At 43.5% G+C, this 22,906-nt stretch overlaps 1 protein-coding gene and 1 long non-coding RNA gene across 11 annotated transcripts in view; one reads left to right on the top strand and one right to left on the bottom strand.

Moving 5' to 3' along the window:
• Positions 1–22,906, bottom strand: part of FSD2 (fibronectin type III and SPRY domain containing 2) — a 64,667-nt gene that overhangs the window by 22,374 nt on the left and 19,387 nt on the right. For 3 of the 5 annotated variants that reach the window (XM_077940127.1, XM_077940126.1, XM_077940128.1), the window contains exons 2-6: positions 7,976–8,695; positions 7,410–7,505; positions 3,696–3,926; positions 1,837–1,859; positions 365–486 (exon numbers count right to left, since the gene is read on the bottom strand). In XM_077940127.1, coding sequence (XP_077796253.1) covers positions 365–486; positions 1,837–1,859; positions 3,696–3,926; positions 7,410–7,505; positions 7,976–8,548 — 1,045 coding nt within the window. In that variant the 5' untranslated portion in view covers positions 8,549–8,695. The remainder of the gene's footprint in view (positions 1–364; positions 487–1,836; positions 1,860–3,695; positions 3,927–7,409; positions 7,506–7,975; positions 8,696–22,906) is intronic. The other 2 variants (XM_077940129.1, XM_077940130.1) reach the window with 1 other exon arrangement.
• Positions 1–22,906, top strand: part of LOC106999265 (uncharacterized) — a 70,993-nt gene that overhangs the window by 30,151 nt on the left and 17,936 nt on the right. For 2 of the 6 annotated variants that reach the window (XR_013395898.1, XR_013395894.1), the window contains one exon: positions 2,458–2,648. The exons of 3 other annotated variants lie outside the window; for them this stretch is intronic. This is a non-coding gene — a long non-coding RNA (uncharacterized LOC106999265). Of the gene's footprint in view, positions 1–2,457; positions 2,649–5,336; positions 5,433–22,906 lie in introns of all 6 variants that reach the window. One more of the 6 variants, XR_013395897.1, reaches the window with a different exon arrangement.

Genomic DNA, 22,906 nt, shown 5'->3' with positions numbered 1-22,906 from the left:
CTGAGGACATTATGCTAAGTGACATTAGCCAGTCACAGAAGGACAGATACTCCATGATTCCACTTACATGCGGTATATAAAACAGTCAAACTCTTAGAAGCAGAGAACGGAATGGTGGTTGCCAGGGGCTTGGGGGAAGGGGAAATGGGGAATTGTTGCTCAATGGATACAAAGATTAGTTATGCAAGATGAGTAAGTTCTAGAGGTGTGCTGTACAACACAGTACCTGTACTTAACAATATTGTATTGTACACTTTAAAATTTGTTAAGAGGATAGATCTCATGTTAAGTGTTCTCATCACAAGAAAGAAAAAAAGCTCTGGGTAGTCTGAGCTTGCCATGAAGTACACACACAGGTGAGCACCTGGAATGGTGTTAATGGAGCCCATCAGCTGCTCCACATCAGAGAAATCCAAGGTCTGGTCTTCAAACTCAGGCTGTGCAGAGATTTCCACGTCTGTTTTTGCTTTCAGGAATTTCCCGAGTCTGTTGGTATAAAAAGACACACTGACTAGAATGGAGGGGCATTCTCCTTAGTGTATATCTATAGTGCTGAGTCACTGTCATAAATGAAGAGGGGCTCTTTGCTGAACTTTCATTTAGTTACAAACAGCTGCTGGCTGCCATCTACCATCATTTTTGGAGATTGACCTAGGGGTCATCACTGGGGATGGGTGGGATTGGTTTGTGCCTTTGAGGGAGAGGAAAAAGGGTAAGGCCATGTCAGAGGGTTGGTGGGGGCGATCTGCCAACAAGATCCAGAACCACACCCTCTGGAAGATCTCTTAGGTGCTAACCTGGGAGTTCCCACTCTCAAGTCACTCCAGGCCCAAGATGTACCGAGGGTCCAGACTCCCCGGGCTTCTCCACATGGTCAGGTGCCCTCAAGTTACTGCTCATGGGACTCTGGGTCTCCTTGTATCTGCTTCCTGTCAGTCACAAGGTTTGTAAATGGCACAGGCAGAATGTGAAACCAGGGCCAGGCATGGTAGCTCACACCTGTGATCCCAGCACTTTGGGAGGCCAAGGCAGGCAGAGCACCTGAGGTCAGGAGTTCGAGACCAGCCTGGCCAACATGGTGAAACTCCATCTCTACTAAAAATACAAAAAAATTAGCCAGGATGATGGACCTGTAATCCCAGCTAGTTGGGAGGCTGAGGCAGGAGACTCACTTGCCCCTGGGAGGCAGAGGTTGCAGTGAGCTGAGACCGCGCCATTGCACTCCAGCCTGGGCAACAAGAACAAAACTCTGTCTCAAAAAAAAAAAAAAAATTGAAACCAGTTCCATCTTTGCAAAAATCACTGCATTTAACCCTTACATTATGAAACTTCTGTGTTCATGTTGCTTTATGGACGTTTATTTTATTTGATTCTCACAAAGCTATCCTCATTTGTAGATAAGGTGGCTCCTGGACTGATTGGATTTGCCCAAGGTCATGAGGGTAGCAGGATTTCAACTCCTATCTGTCTGACTCTAAAATGTGCATGCTTTCTGCAACTGGATAGTCTGGGTCCAGGCATAGCAGGGGGATGTTGGGGGTACTCCACAGATCTCAGTTCTTCCTGGTGAAATGAGGGGCTTGTGGAGGAGAGCTGCTCACAGGCTTGTTGACTGAGCCTCACCATATACGCTCCCTGCTAGCCCTGAGATCCTGAGATTCAATACTAGATACTCCTAGCGACCATACACCATCAGTCCAAAGCCAGTGCTAATTTACTCAGGATTGACACAAAAGCTGAAACTGGAACCATATAACCAAATGGAACTGAGTCTATTTGGATATCTAAAGTTGAAAAAGTAGAAAAAAGAAATACATATTAGAATAAATGTATTACCTGTCAGCCATAGCCACTGCATCCTAAAAAGGAAAAGGAGAAAATATTAAGTTGATTTTGGAAATACATTTCTTTTTTCTTTTCCTTTTTTAAATGGAGTCTCGCTCTGTCGCCTAGGCTGGAGTGCAATGGTGCAATCTTGGCTCACTGCATCCTCCACCTCCCAGATTCAAGGGATTCTCCTGCCTCAGCCTCCCAAGTAGCTGAGATTACAGGCACGCGCCACCACACTCAGCTAATTTTTGTATTTTTAGTAGAGACAGGGTTTTGCCATATTGGCCAGGCTGGTCTCGAACTCCTGACCTTGTGATTTGCCCAACTCGGCCTCCCAAAGTGCTAGGATTACAGGCGTCAGCCACCGCGCCTGGCCGGAAATAAGTTTCTTTTACCAACATATTGTTATAAATATGTAGATAGATATAACTATATATTTAATAATACATATTGTTACATCTTACATATATAGGATAGTTATATAACAATTGATATAACTATACATAACATATAATAACATAAACATAGAAGAAAACTTGGAAATTAGGAAAAAGTTAAAAAGCCCAGCTGTATCCCATACCCTAACAAAACCACCCTTATTTCTGTGCATTTTCTTCCATACCACAGTACTGCTTTTCCGCATTAACATTGTCACGTGCCTGTGGTCCCAGCTCCTTGGGAGGCTGAGGCAGGAGGATCATCTGAGCCCAGGAGTTCAAGGTTGCATTGAGCTATGATCATACCACTGTCCTCCAGCCCAAGCAGCAGAGCAAGACCCTGTCTCAAAAGAAAAACCAACAACAAACAACCCACACTATGTAAGCACTTTCCATGTTATAAATGGTCTTTTGGGCCATCAACTTGAACACTTGTATAACAGTTAATTGTGAACAGTTAATGAATGGAAATGCCATCATTTACTTAATGGTTCTTCTTTTGTTGAATGTTTTGTTGTTTCCAATTTTTCACCATCATACATAACAGTGAGAAGCCCACCTTCATGTTTATCACTTTCTCCACGTTCTGCATATGGTGGGCCCAATGAGCATTGATGTTTCTTGCAGTGCCTGCCAAATTGCTCTCCAGCTTCATTCACTGGTCCCTCACCCCTAGCACAGCAGGAGGGAGGCATGGTTGGGCTTTGAGGAGCAACTGTATGCTTGGACAATGTGGGGGCCACACTTAGCAACCAGGAAGCACTGGAGGCCAAAGGCCCCTCCCCCACACCCTGAACACCAAATCTTCCTCCTACTCCTGTGGCACCTTGTGAAGAAAGGGGACCCCGGTTCTGACTAAAATTGAAATTCCCACAGCCCAGCCATGTAGAGGGTTGGGTAAGATTTAATTTGATTTCAAGAAAATTACGAAATGGATTTTTTTTTTTTTGCATGTCTGAGTTTGTGAGGTAAGATTTTTAATTGCTACACTTGTAACTAGGAAATTTAAGGTGCCTTTTGAGCCTTGACAACTTTCTCCCCAGAGCTCCAAGAGGCCATCTGAGGTGGCCAGAAAACTCTTAGAGCACGGTTTTTGCTCAGCTCAGCTCCAGGATGAGGGGACAAGTATCTGGGTGACTAGAACAGAGGAACAAAGACTGGTGCTGCCTCCGCACTGGGGGAGGGAGAGAGTCCGCTGCTGTGAGTCTGCCTGGCCACTCATGTGGAAGCCATGCAGAGAGATTGGGCCACAGCCTCCCCATCACGATCATCCAATGGAATCAAATGGATGCTGGCCATAAAAGTCGATTCCAATGCCTCCAGGAGGAAAGAGGACAACCTAGCTTACCTCAGCCATAACTGTCGTTTCCGTTTATCATTCCATCTCTTTTCTTTATATTCATTATTTCATTTCGTTTCATTACTGACCTTTATGAAATCCACCTTCTCCTCGTGACACATCTCTTCTATTGTTTCCATCAGTTCTTTGCAGGTATCTAGGTTTTCTCCACAGCTGACCAGTTGTCCATATAAGGCTTCCAGCTTCTCTTTCTTTTTCTCCCCTAGAGCTTGTATTTTTTCCTCATATTTTTGAGCAAGTGTTTCCAAGATCTCGTTGTAATGTGACTCAAAGTTTTGTTCTTGTTTTCCAAAATTCTCCTGCAAGACAGTTGACCTCAGTCATCACTTCAGCGCATGTAGTGTGTTGATTAATTTTTTTTTTTTTTTTTTTTTTTTGAGACAGAGTCGCGCAGTGTTGCCCAGGCTGGAGTGCAGTAGTGCGATCTTGGCTAATTGCAACCTCCGCCCCCCCAGGTTAAAGTGATTCTCCTGCCTCAGGCTCCTGAGTAGGTGGGATTACAGGTGTGCATCACCACACCCGGCTAATTTTTGTGTTTTTAGTAGAGATGGGGTTTCACCATATTGGCCAGGTTGGTCTTGAACTCCTGACCTCAAGTGATCCGCCTGCCTCAGCCTCCCAAAGTGTTGGGATTACAGGAGTGAGCCACCGCACCCAGCCGGATTAGAGTCATGTCATTAGAGCAATGAAAATGTGTGCCTATCGGAACTATTTTAGTTCCTCTACTTTGTCCTCTCATCTCTTGTCAGGATGTTGGAATGGAAGCTGAAGGTGCTGGAACACAGTTGTCTCCAGCCTAGACCCCAGGAATAATCTAAACAAAAGCACTGCTTTCTCTCCTGGCAGAATTTTGCAATCCACTTCCAGTTTCAACTACCTTATATCACCATGACAAGTGACCAGGGAGATTATCAGTGATGATTCTGCCTGATATTGGACCTTAATGTGGGAATATTTTCCCTGAGAGATTCCCATCTACCATTCCCTCCTGAGCTCTTAACATCTCATGAGGCTCCTCTTCACTCCCTTGTGCTTGGATCATACAAACACCAAGATTAAATCAACGAGGATCATATCAACTAGGGGAGAGACGAAGGCAAAGGGGGAACAAGGGTTGTGACCTGGCAGCACTGCTTACAGATGAGAAGTTGCAGGAGGGCAAAGGGAGGGTTCTGACAATATTAATCCAGGAGCACAGTAGATGAGAAATACTAATATTAATATTAATAGAGTATATATTGCTTATATTGTCCCCAGAGCTCTGCAAGCTCTAATGGATGTCATCCTCATCAGGTGATGGGGACATTTCCAAGGAAGAGGATCTTATCAATCATTCAGGGAGTAATTACTGAACACCTGCTATGTGCATAGGACTTGCTCAGAATGGTGCAAGAGAGAGAAAGGCAACCGATGAACTTCCCAGTGTTGAGTATGAAAGGATGGCCTTGGGGTCCTCACTGAGGAGGAAGGGACTTTGATCTGAGAGTAAGCTGGCAGAGCAGCGTGTAAGAAGTTTTTTTGTTTGTTTGTTTGTTTGATGGAGCCTTGTTTTGTTGCCCAGGTTGGAGTGCAGTGGAGTGATCTCAGCTCACTGCAACCTCTGCCTCCTTGGTTCAAGTGATTCTCCTGTCTCAGCCTCCCAAGTAGCTGGGATTGCAGGCACCCGCCCCCATGCTCAACTAATTTTTTTTTTTTTTTTGTACCTTTAGGAGAGATGGGGTTTCACCATCTTGGCTAGGCTGGTCTCAAACTCCTGACCTCAAGTGATCCGCCCACCTTGGCCTCCCAAAATGCTGAAATTACAGGTGTGACCCACTGTGCCCAGCCAATGTAAGAAGTTTTGTCTTGGATGTTGTACACTTACCCCCTCCTACCACCACCCTATGCTTGGCAGTGGAAGGGTTTGCCCCCTCTCTGTGTCTTCCATGGAAGATTAGTGCAATAGCTCTCCTCCCTTGTAAGACTGGGGGTGGAAAAGGTCTAGCTTCATGGGAAATGGGCCTGGGGCTTCGTTGATTCATATGAGATCCTCCTGTTGGTACCATCCGAGGCTGCATTAATAGAAGTAGTGCATCCACATGAAGAGAAGAGAGAGGGCAAGTCCTGAGCTCCTCAGTCCTGGTTGACCTCATCTGGAAGGTTGGGTTGAGCTCTGGCATCACAGTGGTGTACCATGTATCTACTAGGTCACACACAGGGGACTGTGGCATGTTTGGTGACAGGCATTGAAACTTATTAATCTTATGAGAAATAGATAACAGCTGAGGAAAAGAATATTTATCAACAATGGAATGGGTATCCTGCAATGCCTTGTCAAGGCTGAACCATGAAAAAGGAACTAGTCTTCTTCTGTGTCTCTAGGGGCCAATATGACTAGTGGGCAGAAGTTACAGAGCCACACCTTCTATCTCAGTCATCTTCACATCTGGATCAAGGCTCACATCCTTACCCATGTCAAGATTGGGAGGGAGAGGGGCTGTCAAAGGATGGAAACTCCTTTTCAATCCTAGAATTCTAAGCTTTTACTGATCTCTCAGGAAAGTCTGGAAATTGCTAACTAGACAAAGGCAATACACAAATTTATTTATTTATTTATTTATTTATTTATTTATTTGAGATGGAGTCTCGCTCTGTTGCCCAGGCTGGAGTGCAGTGGTGTGATCTAGGCTCACTGCAACTTCCACCTCCCAGGTTCCAGCAATTCTCCTGCCTCAGCCTCTCAAGTAGCTGGAACTACAGGCACATGCCACCACGCCCAGCTAATTTTTTATTAGTAGTAGAGATGGGGTTTCACCATGTTGGCCAGGCTGGTCGAACTCCTAACCTCAGGTGATCTGCCCACCTTGACCTCCTAAAGCACTGGGATTACAGGCATGAGCCACTGCGTCCAGCCATAAATTTATTTTTTAAATGCATGCAGAGCTAAAAATATTCATTTGTTTGAGTAGCAATCGTTGGCAGAAGTGGGTATTTTGCCTCTTAGAACAATAAAAAAGTGTTTCACAGTCTACACCTGACTTTATATAGTCAACATTATAGGTACCCCCAAAAGCCTAAAATTAACAACTCCCAAAACCAAGGAAGCAACATGGAACTCCACTGTTTCTGGTTTCTCAGCCAATGCACCAGACAGCAACCCAGGGATTCTCAGTAAGACCTTCTACCCCCAAAAAGAGGTCCAAAACAAATAAAAAGAAAAACAACCCAAAACACAAGGGCAAAAAAAAGATGTCCCCTCTTCACCGCCTGGGCTCAAATGAGGGACTTCACTGGATGATGCCACCGTGAAGTCATCTTTGTTAGAATAAGGGTCTATCAAGTTGAATAATGAAAACAGTATACATCGAAAAAAGAATTCAAATAAGGGTCTAAATCACATACAATTGGTGACTTGGGTAACAGGGGATTAGGAGAAAATGAAGCGAGTGAAGGAGAGGGATTGTGTTGGGAAATTTCTACCTTATTTACTAATGCAACAAACATGTATAAAATGCCTGCTCTGAAATATACCATGTAGTAGGACTAGAGATATTGAGACAGACGACCCAGCTTTCACACCAAGAGCTTATAGTTCCGTAAGGAATGCTGACAGGTAATCGGTTCCATGACATCCATGCCTGGGTGCTATGGGAGGTCAGGGAAAGAAGGGAGGGGAGAGGGGCAGTGGTGACCCCTCACATTCTAAGAAAACAGGTTCTGTAGCTCATACCAGAAACAGCTGCTTGACCTAGCCATTGATGGAAGCAATGTGAGTCTGATGAGGTCTTCGAGTATGGTCTTACCTCCACAGTGATGAAAACCTCCTCCAAGTGATTTGCAAAGTTTTCCATCTGGATTATCTGCTTTTCCAATTTATACATGTTTTTGTGAATTTCATCCTATCCAACAGAGGATCACAAAGAAGGTATTAATGTTATATCTTCTCTCGCTCTTGTAGAAGGCATTTTATTTTATTTTATTTATTTATTTATTTTTTGAGACAGAGTCTCGCTCTGTCGCCCAGGCTGGAGTGCAGTGGCCGGATCTCAGCTCACTGCAAGCTCCGCCTCCCGGGTTTACGCCATTCTCCTGCCTCAGCCTCCCGAGTAGCTGGGACTACAGGCGCCCGCCACCTCGCCCGGCTAGTTTTTTGTATTTTTTAGTAGAGACAGGGTTTCACCGTGTTAGCCAGGATGGTCTCGATCTCCTGACCTCGTGATCCGCCCGTTTTGGCCTCCCAAAGTGCTAGGATTACAGGCTTGAGCCACCGCGCCCGGCCCTAGAAGGCATTTTAGATGTATTTCCTGCATATGTACTTGAGATACCAAAGCAATGTCAAGACAGAGAAGAACCAAGGAGACCTATTTACCTTGGCACTTTCCAGTGCTTCATTGAGTGGGATCACTTCATGCTCCTTATGTTCATCAAAAACCTTCTGAAAAGCTCTTATTGGAGTCTTACAAGTGACACAGAAGACATCAGCAGCTTCTTCTTCATCCTCTTCCTCGGGGATGACATAGCATTCATACTCCTCGCTGGCACGGCCGTGTGTGTACCTATAGGCTTCCCGCAAGTCCTGGCACTGGCCTGCCGAGCCCCACCCTCCGAAGCCGAGGTCCTCAGCCTCCACTGTCTCTCCCCTAGGTCTCCAGTCTCTCTGCTCCCTGGCTGGGTCTCTCCTCTTCATCACATAAGGAGGATATTCTGAAACCCCTGTTCTGGGCATGTTTTCATCAACAAACTCATCCCTTAATTCATGATCATCTTCAAGTCCATATAAGTGGACAAGTTCATCCACTTCCTCTTGAAGGTCTCTTTGAGCCTTACCATCCCCTGCTCCTCTTGACTCATTGACCATTTCAGCTTGGACTACTTCTTTCCTCATCCTAGTATTCTCTTCTGGAAAGAGCTGCAGTCTGTCTTCAGAGTCATGCAGGTCCATGTGGTAAAAGTGGAAATCCTTGGGAGTAGACCTGTCCAACCCCAATTCCTGCCCTGATTCCTCCTCCACTGTAACTCTGGAAGTCCTCAGAAGCACCTTTATATAAGAAAGATCCTTCCTGGACACTTAATAGTGAATATCTGGGCCCTGGAACACAAAAGGAGGAGGAAAATCAGTTCTGGAAAAGGGCATTGCAGCAGATGATCATTAGATTGGGCTCTACTCATACAAAACTTTAAAAAATTATCTGTGTAGCTCAGTTGTGGTTTCACTTTGAACCATCTGTAAAAAAAATTTGTTTTCTATGGGAGGATGGGCTTTGTAAGGTTAAAAGAGACAAAAGAAATTACAAAACAAATGTCTAATAGGTATGTCTGACAAAATACTTCCCTTCTTATACATTAAAAAAAAAACTTAAAAGGCAAAATAGTGGGAAGCATGTCAGGCAATTATTATTATTATTATTATTATTGTTATTAATTTATTTTTGAGATGGAGTCTCACTCCGTCGCACAGGCTGGAGTGCAGTGGCGTGATCTCGGCTGACTGCAGCCTCTGCCTCCAGGGTGCAAGCAATTCTTGTGCCTCAACCTCCCAAGTAGCTGGGATTACAGGTATGTGCCACCACACCCAGCTAACTTTTGTATTTTTGGTAGAGATGGGTTTTCACCATGTTGGAACTCCCGACCTCAGGTTATCCACCCACCTCAGCCTCCCAAAGTCCTGGGATTACAGGCGTGAACCACTGCGCCCAGTCTATTATTTTGAAATTGTATTAATTAATTGAAAAAGTGGCATCTTAATAGATGAATGTGCACAGACAATTCACAAAACAATTACTTTTGTATATGATAGCATCTGCACAAAAACATTTGGAAAAAAAACTGTACTTAAAAGTAACAGAACAGGCCTGGCATGGTGGCTCATGCCTGTAATCCCAGTACTTTGGGAGGCTGAGGTGAATGGATTGCTTGAGCTCAAGAGTTCGAGATCATCCTGGGCAATATGGCAAGACCCTGTCTCTACCAAAAATACAAAAAAAAAAAAAAAAAAAAGCCAGGCATAGTGGTGTGCACCTGTCGTCCCAGCTACTTGGGAGGCTGAGGTGGGAGGATCACTTGAGCGGGGGGGTGTGGAGGTTGCAGTGAACCTAAATCACACCACTGCACTCCAGCCTGCGTGACAGAGCAAGACCCTGTCTCAAAAAAAAAAAAAAAAGGGACAGAACAAATAAGTAGAGGCTGTTTTGCCTTTTCAGTTAGAAAATATTTAAAAATGTCAAAAGTGATAACCCCGGCTGGATAAGGCGACAGTGAAGTGAGCACTCTCATATGCTGCCGGCTGGAATGTAAACTGGCCCCATTTTTCTGAAGAGCAAGCTTGGCAACCCGGGTCAGGAACCTTAAAAATGTTCACACTCGGCCGGGCGCGGTGGCTCAAGCCTGTAATCCCAGCACTTTGGGAGGCCGAGATGGGCGGATCACGAGGTCAGGAGATCGAGACCATCCTGGCTAACACGGTGAAACCCTGTCTCTACTAAAAATACAAAAAACTAGCCGGGCGAGGTGGCGGCGCCTGTAGTCCCAGGTACTCGGGAGGCTGAGACAGGAGAATGGCGTAAACCCGGGAGGCGGAGCTTGCAGTGAGCTAAGATCCGGCCACTGCACTCCAGCCCGGGCAACAGAGCCAGACTCCGTCTCAAAAAAAAAAAAAAAAAAAAAAAAAAAATGTTCACACTCTCAGCTGGGTGTGGTGACTCATGCCTATAATCCCAGCACTTTGGGAGGGTGAGGCAGGAGGATTGCTTGAGGCCAGGAGTTTGAGACCAGCCTAGGCAACATAGTGAAACCCCATGTCTACAAAAAATTTAAGAATTTGCCAGGTGTGGTGGTGCGTGTCTGTAGTTCCAGCTACTTGGGAGGCTGAAGCAGTGAGCCATGATTGCACCAATGTACTCCAGCCTGGGCGACAGAGCAAGACTCTGTCTAAAAAAAAAAAAAAAGTGTGTTCATACATACAACTCTCTAGCCTGTCCACACTCTCTCTAACCTAGTAATCCTATTCTGGAACCTTGAGGAAAAATCCCAAATACAAAGAAAAAAATTATTTTATGTAAAAATGTCCACTACAGAATTGTTTTAAGTAGCAAAAACTGTTTTTTGGGGAAAGGTTTAATGATTAAGAGAAGGGCTAAGTAAGCTCGGGTATGTATACTACATAGACTACAAAACAGCCTTCAAAATGTTTATGGAGAGCAAATGGTAACTTGGAAAAAGATATACAATATGATGTTAAGCAAAATAAACAGAACACCCATTATATGTAGAATATGATGTCCACTATTTTAATGAAGTACATAAAGTCTAGAAGGATATAATAATAACAATAGTAGTAGTAAATACAATATTAGTAATAGCTACTACTTCTTGAACACTTATTGTATGCCTTTTCTGTGTTAGGCAGTTTATATATACATTATTCTCACATCGACCCTACGTGGCAGGTACTACTATCATCCCCATTTTGTAGATGAGTCAACTGTGTCTCAGGAAGGGTATCTTGTGCAAGGCCACACAGTTAGTATATTGTTGAACTGGGATTTGAGCCTTAATCGGTGTGGCAGTTATGCAACTGTGCTTCACAGATATCCAACTACAGGGAGTGTAATTGACTGGAGGTTTCAGTTGCCCCCTGAAGTTCATTGCTGCATAGCAAGCTTGCCACAAACATCTGCCATCCAGTGACAAGCACAGCCAGGGATGTCCGGAGCTGCATGCCCCGGCCATAGCGAATAATAATTGAGGATTAAACGCCTGAGCTATATTCATTTCCACCCCACACCTTCTCCCTATCTTTGCCTTTTTTCCCCTGTACTAATACCTCGTTAAAGATGGCGCTCTTCCTGCTTCTTCTTCACTCACTTTTCCCGCGCCTGGGAAAATTGTTACTTAATAGCGCAAGCGCAACATGACGTCCGACCAGAGAAACCGAAACTAACCTGGCCACGCCTTTGGCAATGAGATCATTTCCGCCTTAGCCCAACCCCTTCCCTTCCAAGTGTATATAAGGCAGTGCATTACCGCCATTAAACGAGACTTGATCAGAGCACTGTCTTGTCTCCATTTCTCGTGTCTCTTGTTCCCCAAATTCCCACCCCCTCCTCCAGGGCCTGCTCTGACTATCCCGTGGGCCGGGATACGTGGCGCCCGAACAGGGACCTGGAAATGAGGGACTCCGTGAGGAAGAGGACGCCAAAGGACGGTCGACCGCTAACGAAGACAAAAGGAGTCAAACTCTTCCGATCACCACGGGAACCTGCCGCGTCAGGATCGAAGGTAAGTGACGCGTCTGAAATGGGACAAGAATTAAGCCAACATCAAATATATGTAGGACAATTAAAAGAGGCTTTAAAGATACGAGGAGTAAAGGTTAAAGGTAATGATTTGTTTAAATTTTTTGATTTTGTAAAAGACACTTGCCCTTGGTTCCCACAGGAAGGAACTATTGATATTAAAAGATGGCGTAGAGTAGGGGATTGTTTGCAGGACTATTATAATACTTTTGGGCCAGAAAAAATTCCTGTAACCGCCTTCTCTTATTGGAACCTCATTAGAGATTTAATTGATAAGAAGGAGGCCGATCCGCAAGTCATGGCTGCGGTCACTCAGACAGAGCATATTTTAAAGGTTAGCTCCCGCTCTAACCTCACAAAGCCTCCGCAAGATACGGAGGAGGATCTCATTTCCCTCGAAAGTGATCATGAGGAAATCAAGTCTCCTTCTGTAATAGATAAAGAAATACCACACGAAAACAAACCAAAAAAATACCCAATTTTACAGATACTTCAAAAGGAGGAGGAAATTAATAAGCCTAATCAATTGGATATAAATTGGGATGATTTAGAGGAAGAGGTGGCTAAATATCACAACCCTGATTTGCCTCCCTTTACTTCATACCCACCCCCATATAATAAGACACATAATGAGGCTTCTGCGCCCATTGTTATGGCAGCAATAGATCCCAAAGAAGAATTAAAGCAAAAAATTGCTCAACTAGAAGAACAGATTAAACTTGAAGAGTTACATCAATCATTGATAATTAGGCTCCAAAAGCTAAAAACAGGAAATGAAAAAATACCTAACTCAGACGCTATGGAGGGTTCCTTGCGCCCACTTCAGCGGCCTGGACAACATGTTCCAAGAGGGGGGTTAGTTGCTAGCCGACATAGAGAAGACTCCTCCCCCAAAGACGTTTTTCCGGTCACGGAAACCATAGATGAACAGGGACAGGCTTGGAGGCATCATACTGGATTTGATTTTACTATTATAAAAGAGTTAAAGACTGCTGCCTCTCAGTATGGGGCTACTGCTCCATATACTCTTGCTATAGTGGAATCTGTAGCTGAGAATTGGCTCATTCCTACAGACTGGAATACCTTAGTCAGGGCAGTTCTTTCTGGGGGAGACCACTTAATTTGGAAGTCAGAGTTCTTTGAAAATTGTAGAGATACAGCTAAAAGAAATCAACAGGCAGGAAACGGTTGGGATTTTGATATGTTAACTGGTTCAGGTAATTATGCAGACACTCAGGCCCAAATGCAATATGACCCTGGACTGTTCTCACAAATCCAGGCTGCTGCTACAAAAGCCTGGAGAAAACTTCCCGTTAAAGGAGATCCAGGGGCCTCGCTCACAGCGGTTAAACAAGGACCCGATGAGCCATTTTCAGACTTTGTGCATAGACTTATGACCACGGCAGGTAGAATCTTTGGAAATGCAGAAACGGGTGTAGATTATGTTAAACAGTTAGCTTATGAAAATGCTAACCCCGCCTGCCAAGCGGCAATCAGACCTTATCGAAAGAAAACAGATTTAACAGGATACATTCGCCTTTGTTCAGATATTGGGCCCTCATATCAACAAGGCCTAGCAATGGCCGCCGCTTTTAGTGGCCAAACAGTAAGAGATTTCCTCATTAACAAAGGTAAAGATAAAGGGGGATGTTTTAGATGCGGTAAAAGGGGACACTTTGCAAAAGATTGCTGTGAAAACCAAAATAGGAGTCCAGAAGCAAAAATCCCAGGCCTTTGCCCAAGGTGTAAAAGAGGAAGGCACTGGGCAAACGAATGTAAATCTAAAACTGACAGTCAAGGAAATCCTTTACCCCCCAGGCAGGGAAACGGGATGAGGGGCCAGCCTCAGGCCCCGAAACAAGCATATGGGGCAGTCAGCTTTGTTCCAGCCAGCAACAGCAATCCATTTCAAAACTTAGTAGAGCAACCCCAGGAAGTGCAGGATTGGACCTCAGTTCCACCTTCCACACAATACTAACACCTGAAATGGGACCGCAAACCTTAAATACCGGAATATATGGACCCTTACCACCTAACACTTTTGGGCTACTTTTAGGAAGAAGTAGTGTCACCATGAGAGGCTTACAAGTCCTCCCTGGAGTTATCGATAATGATTATGAAGGAGAAATTAAAATTATGGCCAGAGCTATTGATAGTATTATTACTGTCCCTCAAGGAGTTAGAATAGCTCAGTTACTCCTGCTACCTTTGGTTAAAACAGATAATAATATCCAATACTCTAATAGAAATATAAAAGGTTTCGGATCATCAGATATATATTGGGTGCAACCAATTACAAATCAAAAACCCTCTCTAACCTTATGGTTAGACGGGAAGGCATTCACTGGACTAATAGACACAGGGGCTGATGTAACTATCATTAAACAGGAAGATTGGCCCTCTCATTGGCCTACTACAGAAACTTTAACTCACTTGAGAGGAATTGGACAAAGCAGTAATCCTAAACAAAGTTCTAAATACCTAACATGGACAGATAAAGAAAACAATTCAGGCCTCATTAAGCCATTTGTCATCCCTTACCTACCTGTTAACCTTTGGGGGCGAGATCTGCTCTCTCAAATGAAAATTATAATGTGTAGTCCAAATGATATAGTTACTGCACAAATGTTGACTCAAGGATACACCCCTGGTAAAGGTCTTGGAAAAGGAGAGAACGGTATCCCACAGCCTATACTGGTTTCAGGACAACTTGATAAAAAGGGGTTTGGAAATTTTTAGCTCAGGCCACTGACATACCTGCACCCCAAAGGTGCGCTGACCCCATTACTTGGAAGTCAGATGAGCCCGTTTGGGTTGATCAGTGGCCTTTACTCAATGATAAACTAAGTGCTGCCCAACAGTTAGTGCAGGAACAACTAGCAGCAGGACATATTGAGGAAAGTAATTCCCCTTGGAATACACCTATTTTTGTTATTAAAAAGAAGTCTGGTAAATGGAGACTCTTACAAGATTTAAGAGCAGTAAATATCACTATGATCCTTATGGGTGCCTTACAACCAGGATTGCCTTCACCGGTTGCGATTCCTCAAAAATATTTTAAAATCATTATTGACCTTAAAGATTGCTTTTTTACAATTCCCCTTCACCCTGCTGACCAGAAAAGATTTGCCTTTAGTCTTCCATCTACAAATTTTAAACAACCAATGAAGCGCTATCAATGGAAAGTCTTACCTCAGGGTATGGCCAATAGTCCTACCTTGTGTCAAAAATATGTAGCTGCCGCTATAGAGCCAGTCAGAAAAACATGGGCACAAATGTATATTATACATTATATGGATGATATTTTAATAGCAGGAGAAATTGGCGAACAAGTCTTACAGTGCTTCGCCCAACTCAAACAAGAGTTAACAGCAGCCGGACTACAAATAGCCCCAGAAAAAGTACAATTACAAGATCCATACACTTATCTTGGTTTCCAGATTAATGGACCCAAAATCATTAATCAAAAGGCCGTTATACGTCGTGATCATTTAAAAACTTTAAATGATTTCCAAAAATTACTGGGAGACATAAATTGGCTTCGGCCGTACTTAAAGCTCACCACAGGAGAGTTAAAACCTCTTTTCGATATATTAAAAGGAGACTCTAATCCAAAATCCCCCAGGTCCATTACTAAAGAAGCATTAATAACACTCCAACAGGTAGAACATGCCATTGCAACACAATTTGTTACCGGTATTGATTATTCTCAGCCATTAATATTCCTTATTTTTAACACAACAATAACCCCTACTGGCCTATTTTGGCAGAACAATCCCATTATGTGGGTACACCTGCCCTCCTCCCCTAAAAAGGTTTTGTTGCCTTATTATGATGCCATAGCTGATCTAATTATCTTGGGAAGAGAAAACAGTAGAAAATACTTTGGAATAGAACCCTCTACCATTATACAGCCCTACACTCAATCACGCATCCATTGGCTGTTACAAAATATGGAAGCCTGGCCAATTGCTTGCGCTTCTTATACTGGCGCGATTGATAACCATTACCCACCTAACAAACTTATTCAATTTTGCAAACTTCATGCGTTTGTATTTCCCCATATTACCAGTAAAGAACCTCTCAATGACGCATTACTAATTTTCACTGATGGATCTTCCACAGGACTTGCCGCTTACACTTACAATAATGTAGTCGTTAAATTCCAGACCACTTATACATCAGCTCAGCTGGTTGAATTGCAAGCTATAATTGCAGCACTATCAGCTTTTCCTTGTCAGCCACTTAACATTTATACAGACAGCGCCTACCTGGCTCATTCAATACCCCTCTTAGAGACCGTGTCTCAAATTAAACATATTTCAGACACAGCTAACCTATTTTTACAATGTCAACAACTTATCCGAAAAAGGACTACTCCCTTTTTTCTTGGGCATATTAGAGCACATTCAGGATTACCGGGACCTTTAACACAAGGTAACGCAACGGCTGACACGGCAACAAAAACCATAGCCACAGTCACTACAGACAATTTGCAACAAGCGCAAAAAGCACATGCCTTACATCATTTAAACACCCAAACCTTAAGACTTATGTTTAAACTTACCAGAGAACAAGCTCGACAAATAGTTAAACAATGCGCCAACTGCATAACATATTTACCTGTTCCCCATCTAGGAGTTAACCCCCGAGGACTCATCCCTAACGAAATTTGGCAAATGGACGTTACTCACCACTTAGAATTCGGTCAAGTAAAATATATCCATGTATGCATAGACACCTATAGTGGATTCATCAGTGCAACTCTCCAAACAGGGGAGGCCACCAAACATGTCATAGCTCATTTATTACACTGCTTTTCTATTTTAGGAATACCCAAACAAATCAAAACAGATAATGGCCCCGGTTATATATCCAAAACCTTCTTACAATTTTGTAATACCCTACAAATTAAACATACCACAGGCATTCCCTATAATCCCCAAGGACAAGGTATAGTAGAAAGAGCTCATCTGTCATTAAAAACTATTATCACAAAATTAAAAGGGGGGAGCTGGTACCCCGTGAAGGGTACCCCCAGAAACATAATCATGCCCTGTTTATCCTTAATTTTTTAAATTTGGACAGTCATGGAAAATCGGCTGCCGACCGTTTCTGGCATCCTGAATCTCAAAAACAGTTTGCAATGGTAAAATGGAAAGATCCACTTGATAGTTCATGGCATGGCCCCGATCCAGTTTTAATTTGGGGAAGAGGCTCAGTATGCATCTTCTCACAAAAAAATGATGCAGCCAGATGGCTGCCTGAAAGATTGGTAAGACAAATAAATCATAACCATTGTCAGTCCAGGGAAGATAAATCTCCCTGAGAAGTTCTTTCCTTCTTGTTTTTCAGAAAATGAAGCCTAACATGAAATTCCTTTGGAGAATAATCGCTCTATATAACATAGTGACAGTCTATGCAGGTTTTGGTGACCCTCGTAAGACAAAAGAATTATTATGAAAACAATACGGCCAGCCTTGTGACTGCAGAGGGGGACAAATATCTGAACCTCCGTCAGATAGAATCACCCAGGTGACCTGCACGGGCAAGACAGCTTACCTAATGCCAAACCAGTTATGGAAATGTAAGTCTACCCCAAGAGATACCTCACCTAGCGGGCCGCTCCTAGAATGCCCTTGTAGCTCTTTCCAATCTTCTGTACATAGTTCCTGTTATACCTCCTATCAACAATGCAAATCAAGCAATAGAACATATTATACGGCCACGTTACTAAAAACACAAACTGGAGGCATCAATGACGTACAAGTATTAGGATCCACTAATAAACTTGTACAATCTCCTTGTAATGGCCAAAAAGGAAAGCCTGTTTGTTGGAGCACTACCGCCCCCATTCACATTTCTGATGGAGGAGGCCCATTAGATATTGCAAGAATTAAAACCGTCCAGAAAAAATTAGAAGAAATTCATAAAGCTTCATATCCTGAGCTTCAATATCACCCTTTAGCCCTGCCTGAGCTTAGAGGTAATTTTAGGCTCGATGCCCAAACCTTTGATATCCTCAATGCTACTTACAATTTACTTCAAATGTCCAATACCAGCCTGGCCCACGATTGTTGGCTTTGTCTTAAAATGGGCCCCCCTATTCCTCTAGCCATACCTAACCTTTCATTGCCCTATGTCGATTACTCAAATGAATCCTTAGTAAATAATTCCTGCCCTATTACCCCCCCCCTTAGTTCAACCGATGATGTTTTCTAATTCCTCTTGCCTCTTTTCACCATCATATAATAACACTAAAGAAATTGATTTAGGCTATGTTGTGTTTGGCAACTGTACTTCCATAATCAATGCCACCAACCCTTTGTGTGCTATAAATGGCTCGGTCTTCGTTTGTGGAAACAACATGGCATATACGTATCTACCTACAAATTGGACAGGGCTTTGTGTTCTGGCCACTCTTCTCCCCGACATTGATATCATCCCTGGAGATGAACCTATCCCCATCCCCGCTATTGAACATTTTATTTATAGACCGAAACGAGCCATACAATTTATTCCCTTGTTGGCTGGACTAGGAATCACCACTGCTTTTACTACAGGAGCCACAGGCCTAGGAGTCTCACTAACCCAATATACTAAATTATCCAATCAATTAATCTCAGATGTACAGACCTTATCCAGTACTATACAAGATTTACAAGACCAAGTAGACTCGTTAGCTGAAGTAGTTCTCCAGAATAGAAGAGGTCTAGATTTGTTAACGGCAGAACAGGGAGGGATATGTTTGGCCTTACAGGAAAAGTGCTGTTTTTATGCCAACAAATCCGGAATCGTCAGAGATAAGATAAAAACTTTGCAAGAAGAACTAGAAAAGCGCAGAAAAGGCCTGGCCGCCAATCCACTATGGACTGGACTCGATGGACTTCTCCCCTATCTCCTGCCATTTCTTGGTCCTTTACTCACTCTTTTACTCTTCCTCACTCTCGGGCCTATAATCTTTAATAAGCTTATGGCATTTGTCAGACAACAAATCGAGGCCTTCCAGGCCAAACCTATACAGGTCCATTATCATCGCCTTGAGATGACTGAAAATGGTGAGTCTTATTTACTTTAATAAGACCACCTCCCCTGTGTGCTGAACTGGACAGTCAATGACGGGTAAGAGGACACTATCTCCATTGGAGCCTAAGACAGGAGGGCCGCCCTTGCTGCTGCCTTATCCCATGACGGGCCTAGAAGGTGGGGGTGAGTTGACCCAACCTAAGACAGGCGCAGTTCCCGAGGGGTTTTCTTATCATAAAAATATAAAAAGGGGGACCTGTCCGGAGCTGCACGCCCCGGCCATAGCGAATAATAATTGAGGATTAAACGCCTGAGCTATATTCATTTCCACCCCACACCTTCTCCCTATCTTTGCCTTTTTTCCCCTGTACTAATACCTCGTTAAAGATGGCGCTCTTCCTGCTTCTTCTTCACTCACTTTTCCCGCGCCCGGGAAAATTGTTACTTAATAGCGCAAGCGCAACATGACATCCGACCGGAGAAACCGAAACTAACCTGGCCACGCCTTCGGCAATGAGATCATTTCCGCCTTAGCCCAACCCCTTCCCTTCCAAGTGTATATAAGGCAGTGCATTACCGCCATTAAACGAGACTTGATCAGAGCACTGTCTTGTCTCCATTTCTCGTGTCTCTTGTTCCCCAAATTCCCACCCCCTCCTCCAGGGCCTGCTCTGACTATCCCGCGGGCCGGGATACAGGGATTCTAAGGCAGATCCATTTCTGGTTGATACAAAACTCCTCTGAGCCCTTCTCTAGTTCCAGTTACTCAGGAGGCTGAGATGGGAAGATCACTTGAGCCCAGGAGTTCAAGACCAGCCTGGGCAACATAGCAAACAGAAGGCTGGTCGCCTGTAATCCCAGCACTTTCGGAGGCGGGCGGATCATGAGGTCAGGAGTTTGAGACCAGCCTGACCAATGTGGTGAAACCCAGTCTCTACTAAAAACACAAAAAATTAGCCAGTCATGGTGGCAGGTGCCTGTAATCCCAGCTACTTGGGAGGCTGAGGCAGAAGAATTGCTTGAACCAGGGAGGTGGAGGTTGCAGTGAGCCGTGACTGCACCACTGCACTCCAGCCTGGATAATAGAGCGAGACTCCGTCTCAAACAACGACAACAACAACAACAACACACTTCTCTGATGGCCAGGGGAGTTGGCTGGAGGATTCCCTGACAGCCTCACCAAGGCTTTCTTAGACTGCATGGTAGTCTAGGATACTTGCCTGAATCTTCACTGAACCTTCCCTCTTCCTCTCCTTCAGCCAGGGTCAGACTTGCATCATGGTCTGGCAGTTCTCCCAGCCTTTCCTAGCTGCCTCCCCATTTTATCGCTCACATAGGTGTTTCCTCTAATAAAATTCTTTTGCATATTGTTCCTGCTTCTTGGAGAACCAGATTAACACAGTCTGTTGGACTCCAAAGTCCATGCTTTCTTTCTGGCACAGAGCTGCCATTTGTGTGTGTGTGTGTGTGTGTGTTTGAGACGGAGTCTCGCTCTGTTGCCCAGGCTGGAGTGCAGTTGCACGATCTCTGCTCACTTCGCCTTCCGAGTTCATGCCATTCTCCTGCCTCAGCCTCCTGAGTAGCTGGGACTGCAGGCACCCGCCACCATGCCCAGCTAATTTTTTTTTTTTGTATTTTTAGTAGAGACAGGGTTTCACCATGTTAGCCAGGAGGGTCTCGATCTCCTGACCTCATGATCCGCCTGCCTCGGACTCCCAAAGTACTGGGATTACAGGCGTGAGCCACCGCGCCCAGCCCATTGTGTTTTATTAATTCTTGTTTGTAACAGTTTTATTGAGGCATAATTCATATACCATACAATTCACCTGCTAAAAGTGTATAATGTAGTGGTTTTTAGTATACTCACACATATATGTGGTGATCACCACAGTCAATTTCACAGCATGTATTTTTAAATTTAAAAAAATTTTTTGAGACATGGTCTCCCTCTGTCACCCAGGCTGGAGTGCAGTGGCACCATCTTGGCTCACTGCAACCTCTGCCTCCTGGACTCAGGGGATCCTCCCACCTCAGCCTCCCAAGTAGCTGGGACTACAGGCACGTGCTGCCATGCCTGGCTAACTTTTGAATTGTTTTTTTTTAGAGACAGGGTCATGCCATGTTGCCCAGGATGGTCTTGAACTCCTGAGTTCAAGGGATCCTCCCACCTCAGCCTCCCAAAATGCTGGGATTACAGGAGTGAGCCACTGTGCCCGGCCGTAATTTTAGAGCATTTTTATCATCTCAAAAAGAAGCACTGTACCCTTTAGCTATCACCACCAGCATTCCCCCATCTCTCCTATCCCTAAGCAACAACTAATCTACTTTCTGTCTCTATTGATTTTCCTGTTTGGACATTTCCTATAAATGGAATAATATAGTATATGATCTTTTGTAACTGCTTCTCTCACTGAGCATACTGTTTTCAAGGTTCATCCATGTCGTAGCATGTATCAGTATTTCATTCCCTTTTTAGCACTGGAAAAATATTCCGTTGTATGGATATACCATATTTTGTTTGTCCATGCATCAGTTGATTCAGGTGGTTTCCCATTTCATTTGGGTTGTTTCTACCTTTTGGCTATTTTAAATAATGCTGCTAAAGACATTTGTGTACAAGTTTTTGTGTGAATATGTTTTCATCTCTTGTAGGTATATACCTAGGAGTGAGTAAACACCTCAGAGTGCAATCACTGGGTCAAATGGTAACTTATGTTTAACTTTCTGAAAAACCACCAAACTATTTTCCAAATTGTCTACACCATTTTACATTCCTGCCAGCAGTGTAGGAAAGCTCTGATTTCTCCACATTCTTGTCAGCACTTGTTATTATCTGACTGTTTGATTACAGTCATCCTAGTGGTTATGAAATGGTATCTCATTGTGGTTTTGATTTGCATGTCCCTGATGAATAATGATGTCAGTTATCTTTCATATATTTATTGGCCATTTGTATACCTGCTTTGAAGAAACACCTCTCTGAATCTTTTGCCCATCTTTAAATTGGGTTATTTGCCTTTTTGTTATTGAGCTCTAAGAGTTCTTTATGTATTCTGGATTCTAGTCCACTGTCAGGTATGTACATTACAAATATTTTTCTTCTATTCGGTGAGGTGTCCTTTTATTTTCTTGATGATGCCCCTTGAAGCACAAACGTTTTTAATTTTGATGAAGTCTAGTTTATCTATTTTTTGTTGTTGTTGCTGCTTGTGCTTTTGATGTCATGTCTAATAATCCATTGCCAAATTTGGGATAAATCCCACTTGGTCATAATGTTGAATATTTTTCTTTTTTGTTATTGTTTTTTAGGAGGGATTACAGGCATTAGCCACTGTGTCTGGCCTAAGTTTTTGTTATATGTGACTAGATTCAGTTTGCTAGCATTTTGCTGAGGGATTTTGAATTCATATTCCTAACAAATACTGGCGTGTAGTTTTGGTTTTTTTTCTTGTGATATCTTTCTCTGGTTTTGGTATCAGGGTAATATGTTTCATAGAATGAGTTGAGAAGTGTTCCTGTTCTTCTATTTTTTGGAACAGTATGTAAAGAATTGTTATTAATGCTTCTTTCAACATTTGGCAGAATTCATCAGTGAAGCCACCTGGTCCTAGGCTTTTCTTCGTGGGTGATGTATTATTATTACTATTATTAATTTTTTTTTGAGACAGGGTCTTACTCTGTCACCCAGGCTGGAGTGCAGTGGCACAATCTCGGCTAACTGCAACCTCCACCTCCCAGGTCCACGTGATTTTCCTGCCTCAGCATCCCAGGTAGCTGGGATTACAGGCACCTGCCACCACACCTGGCTAATTTTTGTATTTTTAGTAGAGACGGGGTTTCACCATGTTGGCCAGGCTGGGTTTTTTTTTTTTTTTTTTTTTTTCCACATCAAGAAATAACTTTGTCCAAAAGGAATTCAAATGGAAGATATATTTAGCATCAATTCATGTAACTTATACATGTATTGTCAAGTATGACAT

Source organism: Macaca mulatta, chromosome 7, assembly GCF_049350105.2.
Source record: "Macaca mulatta isolate MMU2019108-1 chromosome 7, T2T-MMU8v2.0, whole genome shotgun sequence".
Taxonomy (NCBI): domain Eukaryota; kingdom Metazoa; phylum Chordata; class Mammalia; order Primates; family Cercopithecidae; genus Macaca; species Macaca mulatta.
This window is presented reverse-complemented; position numbering and strand designations above follow the sequence as displayed.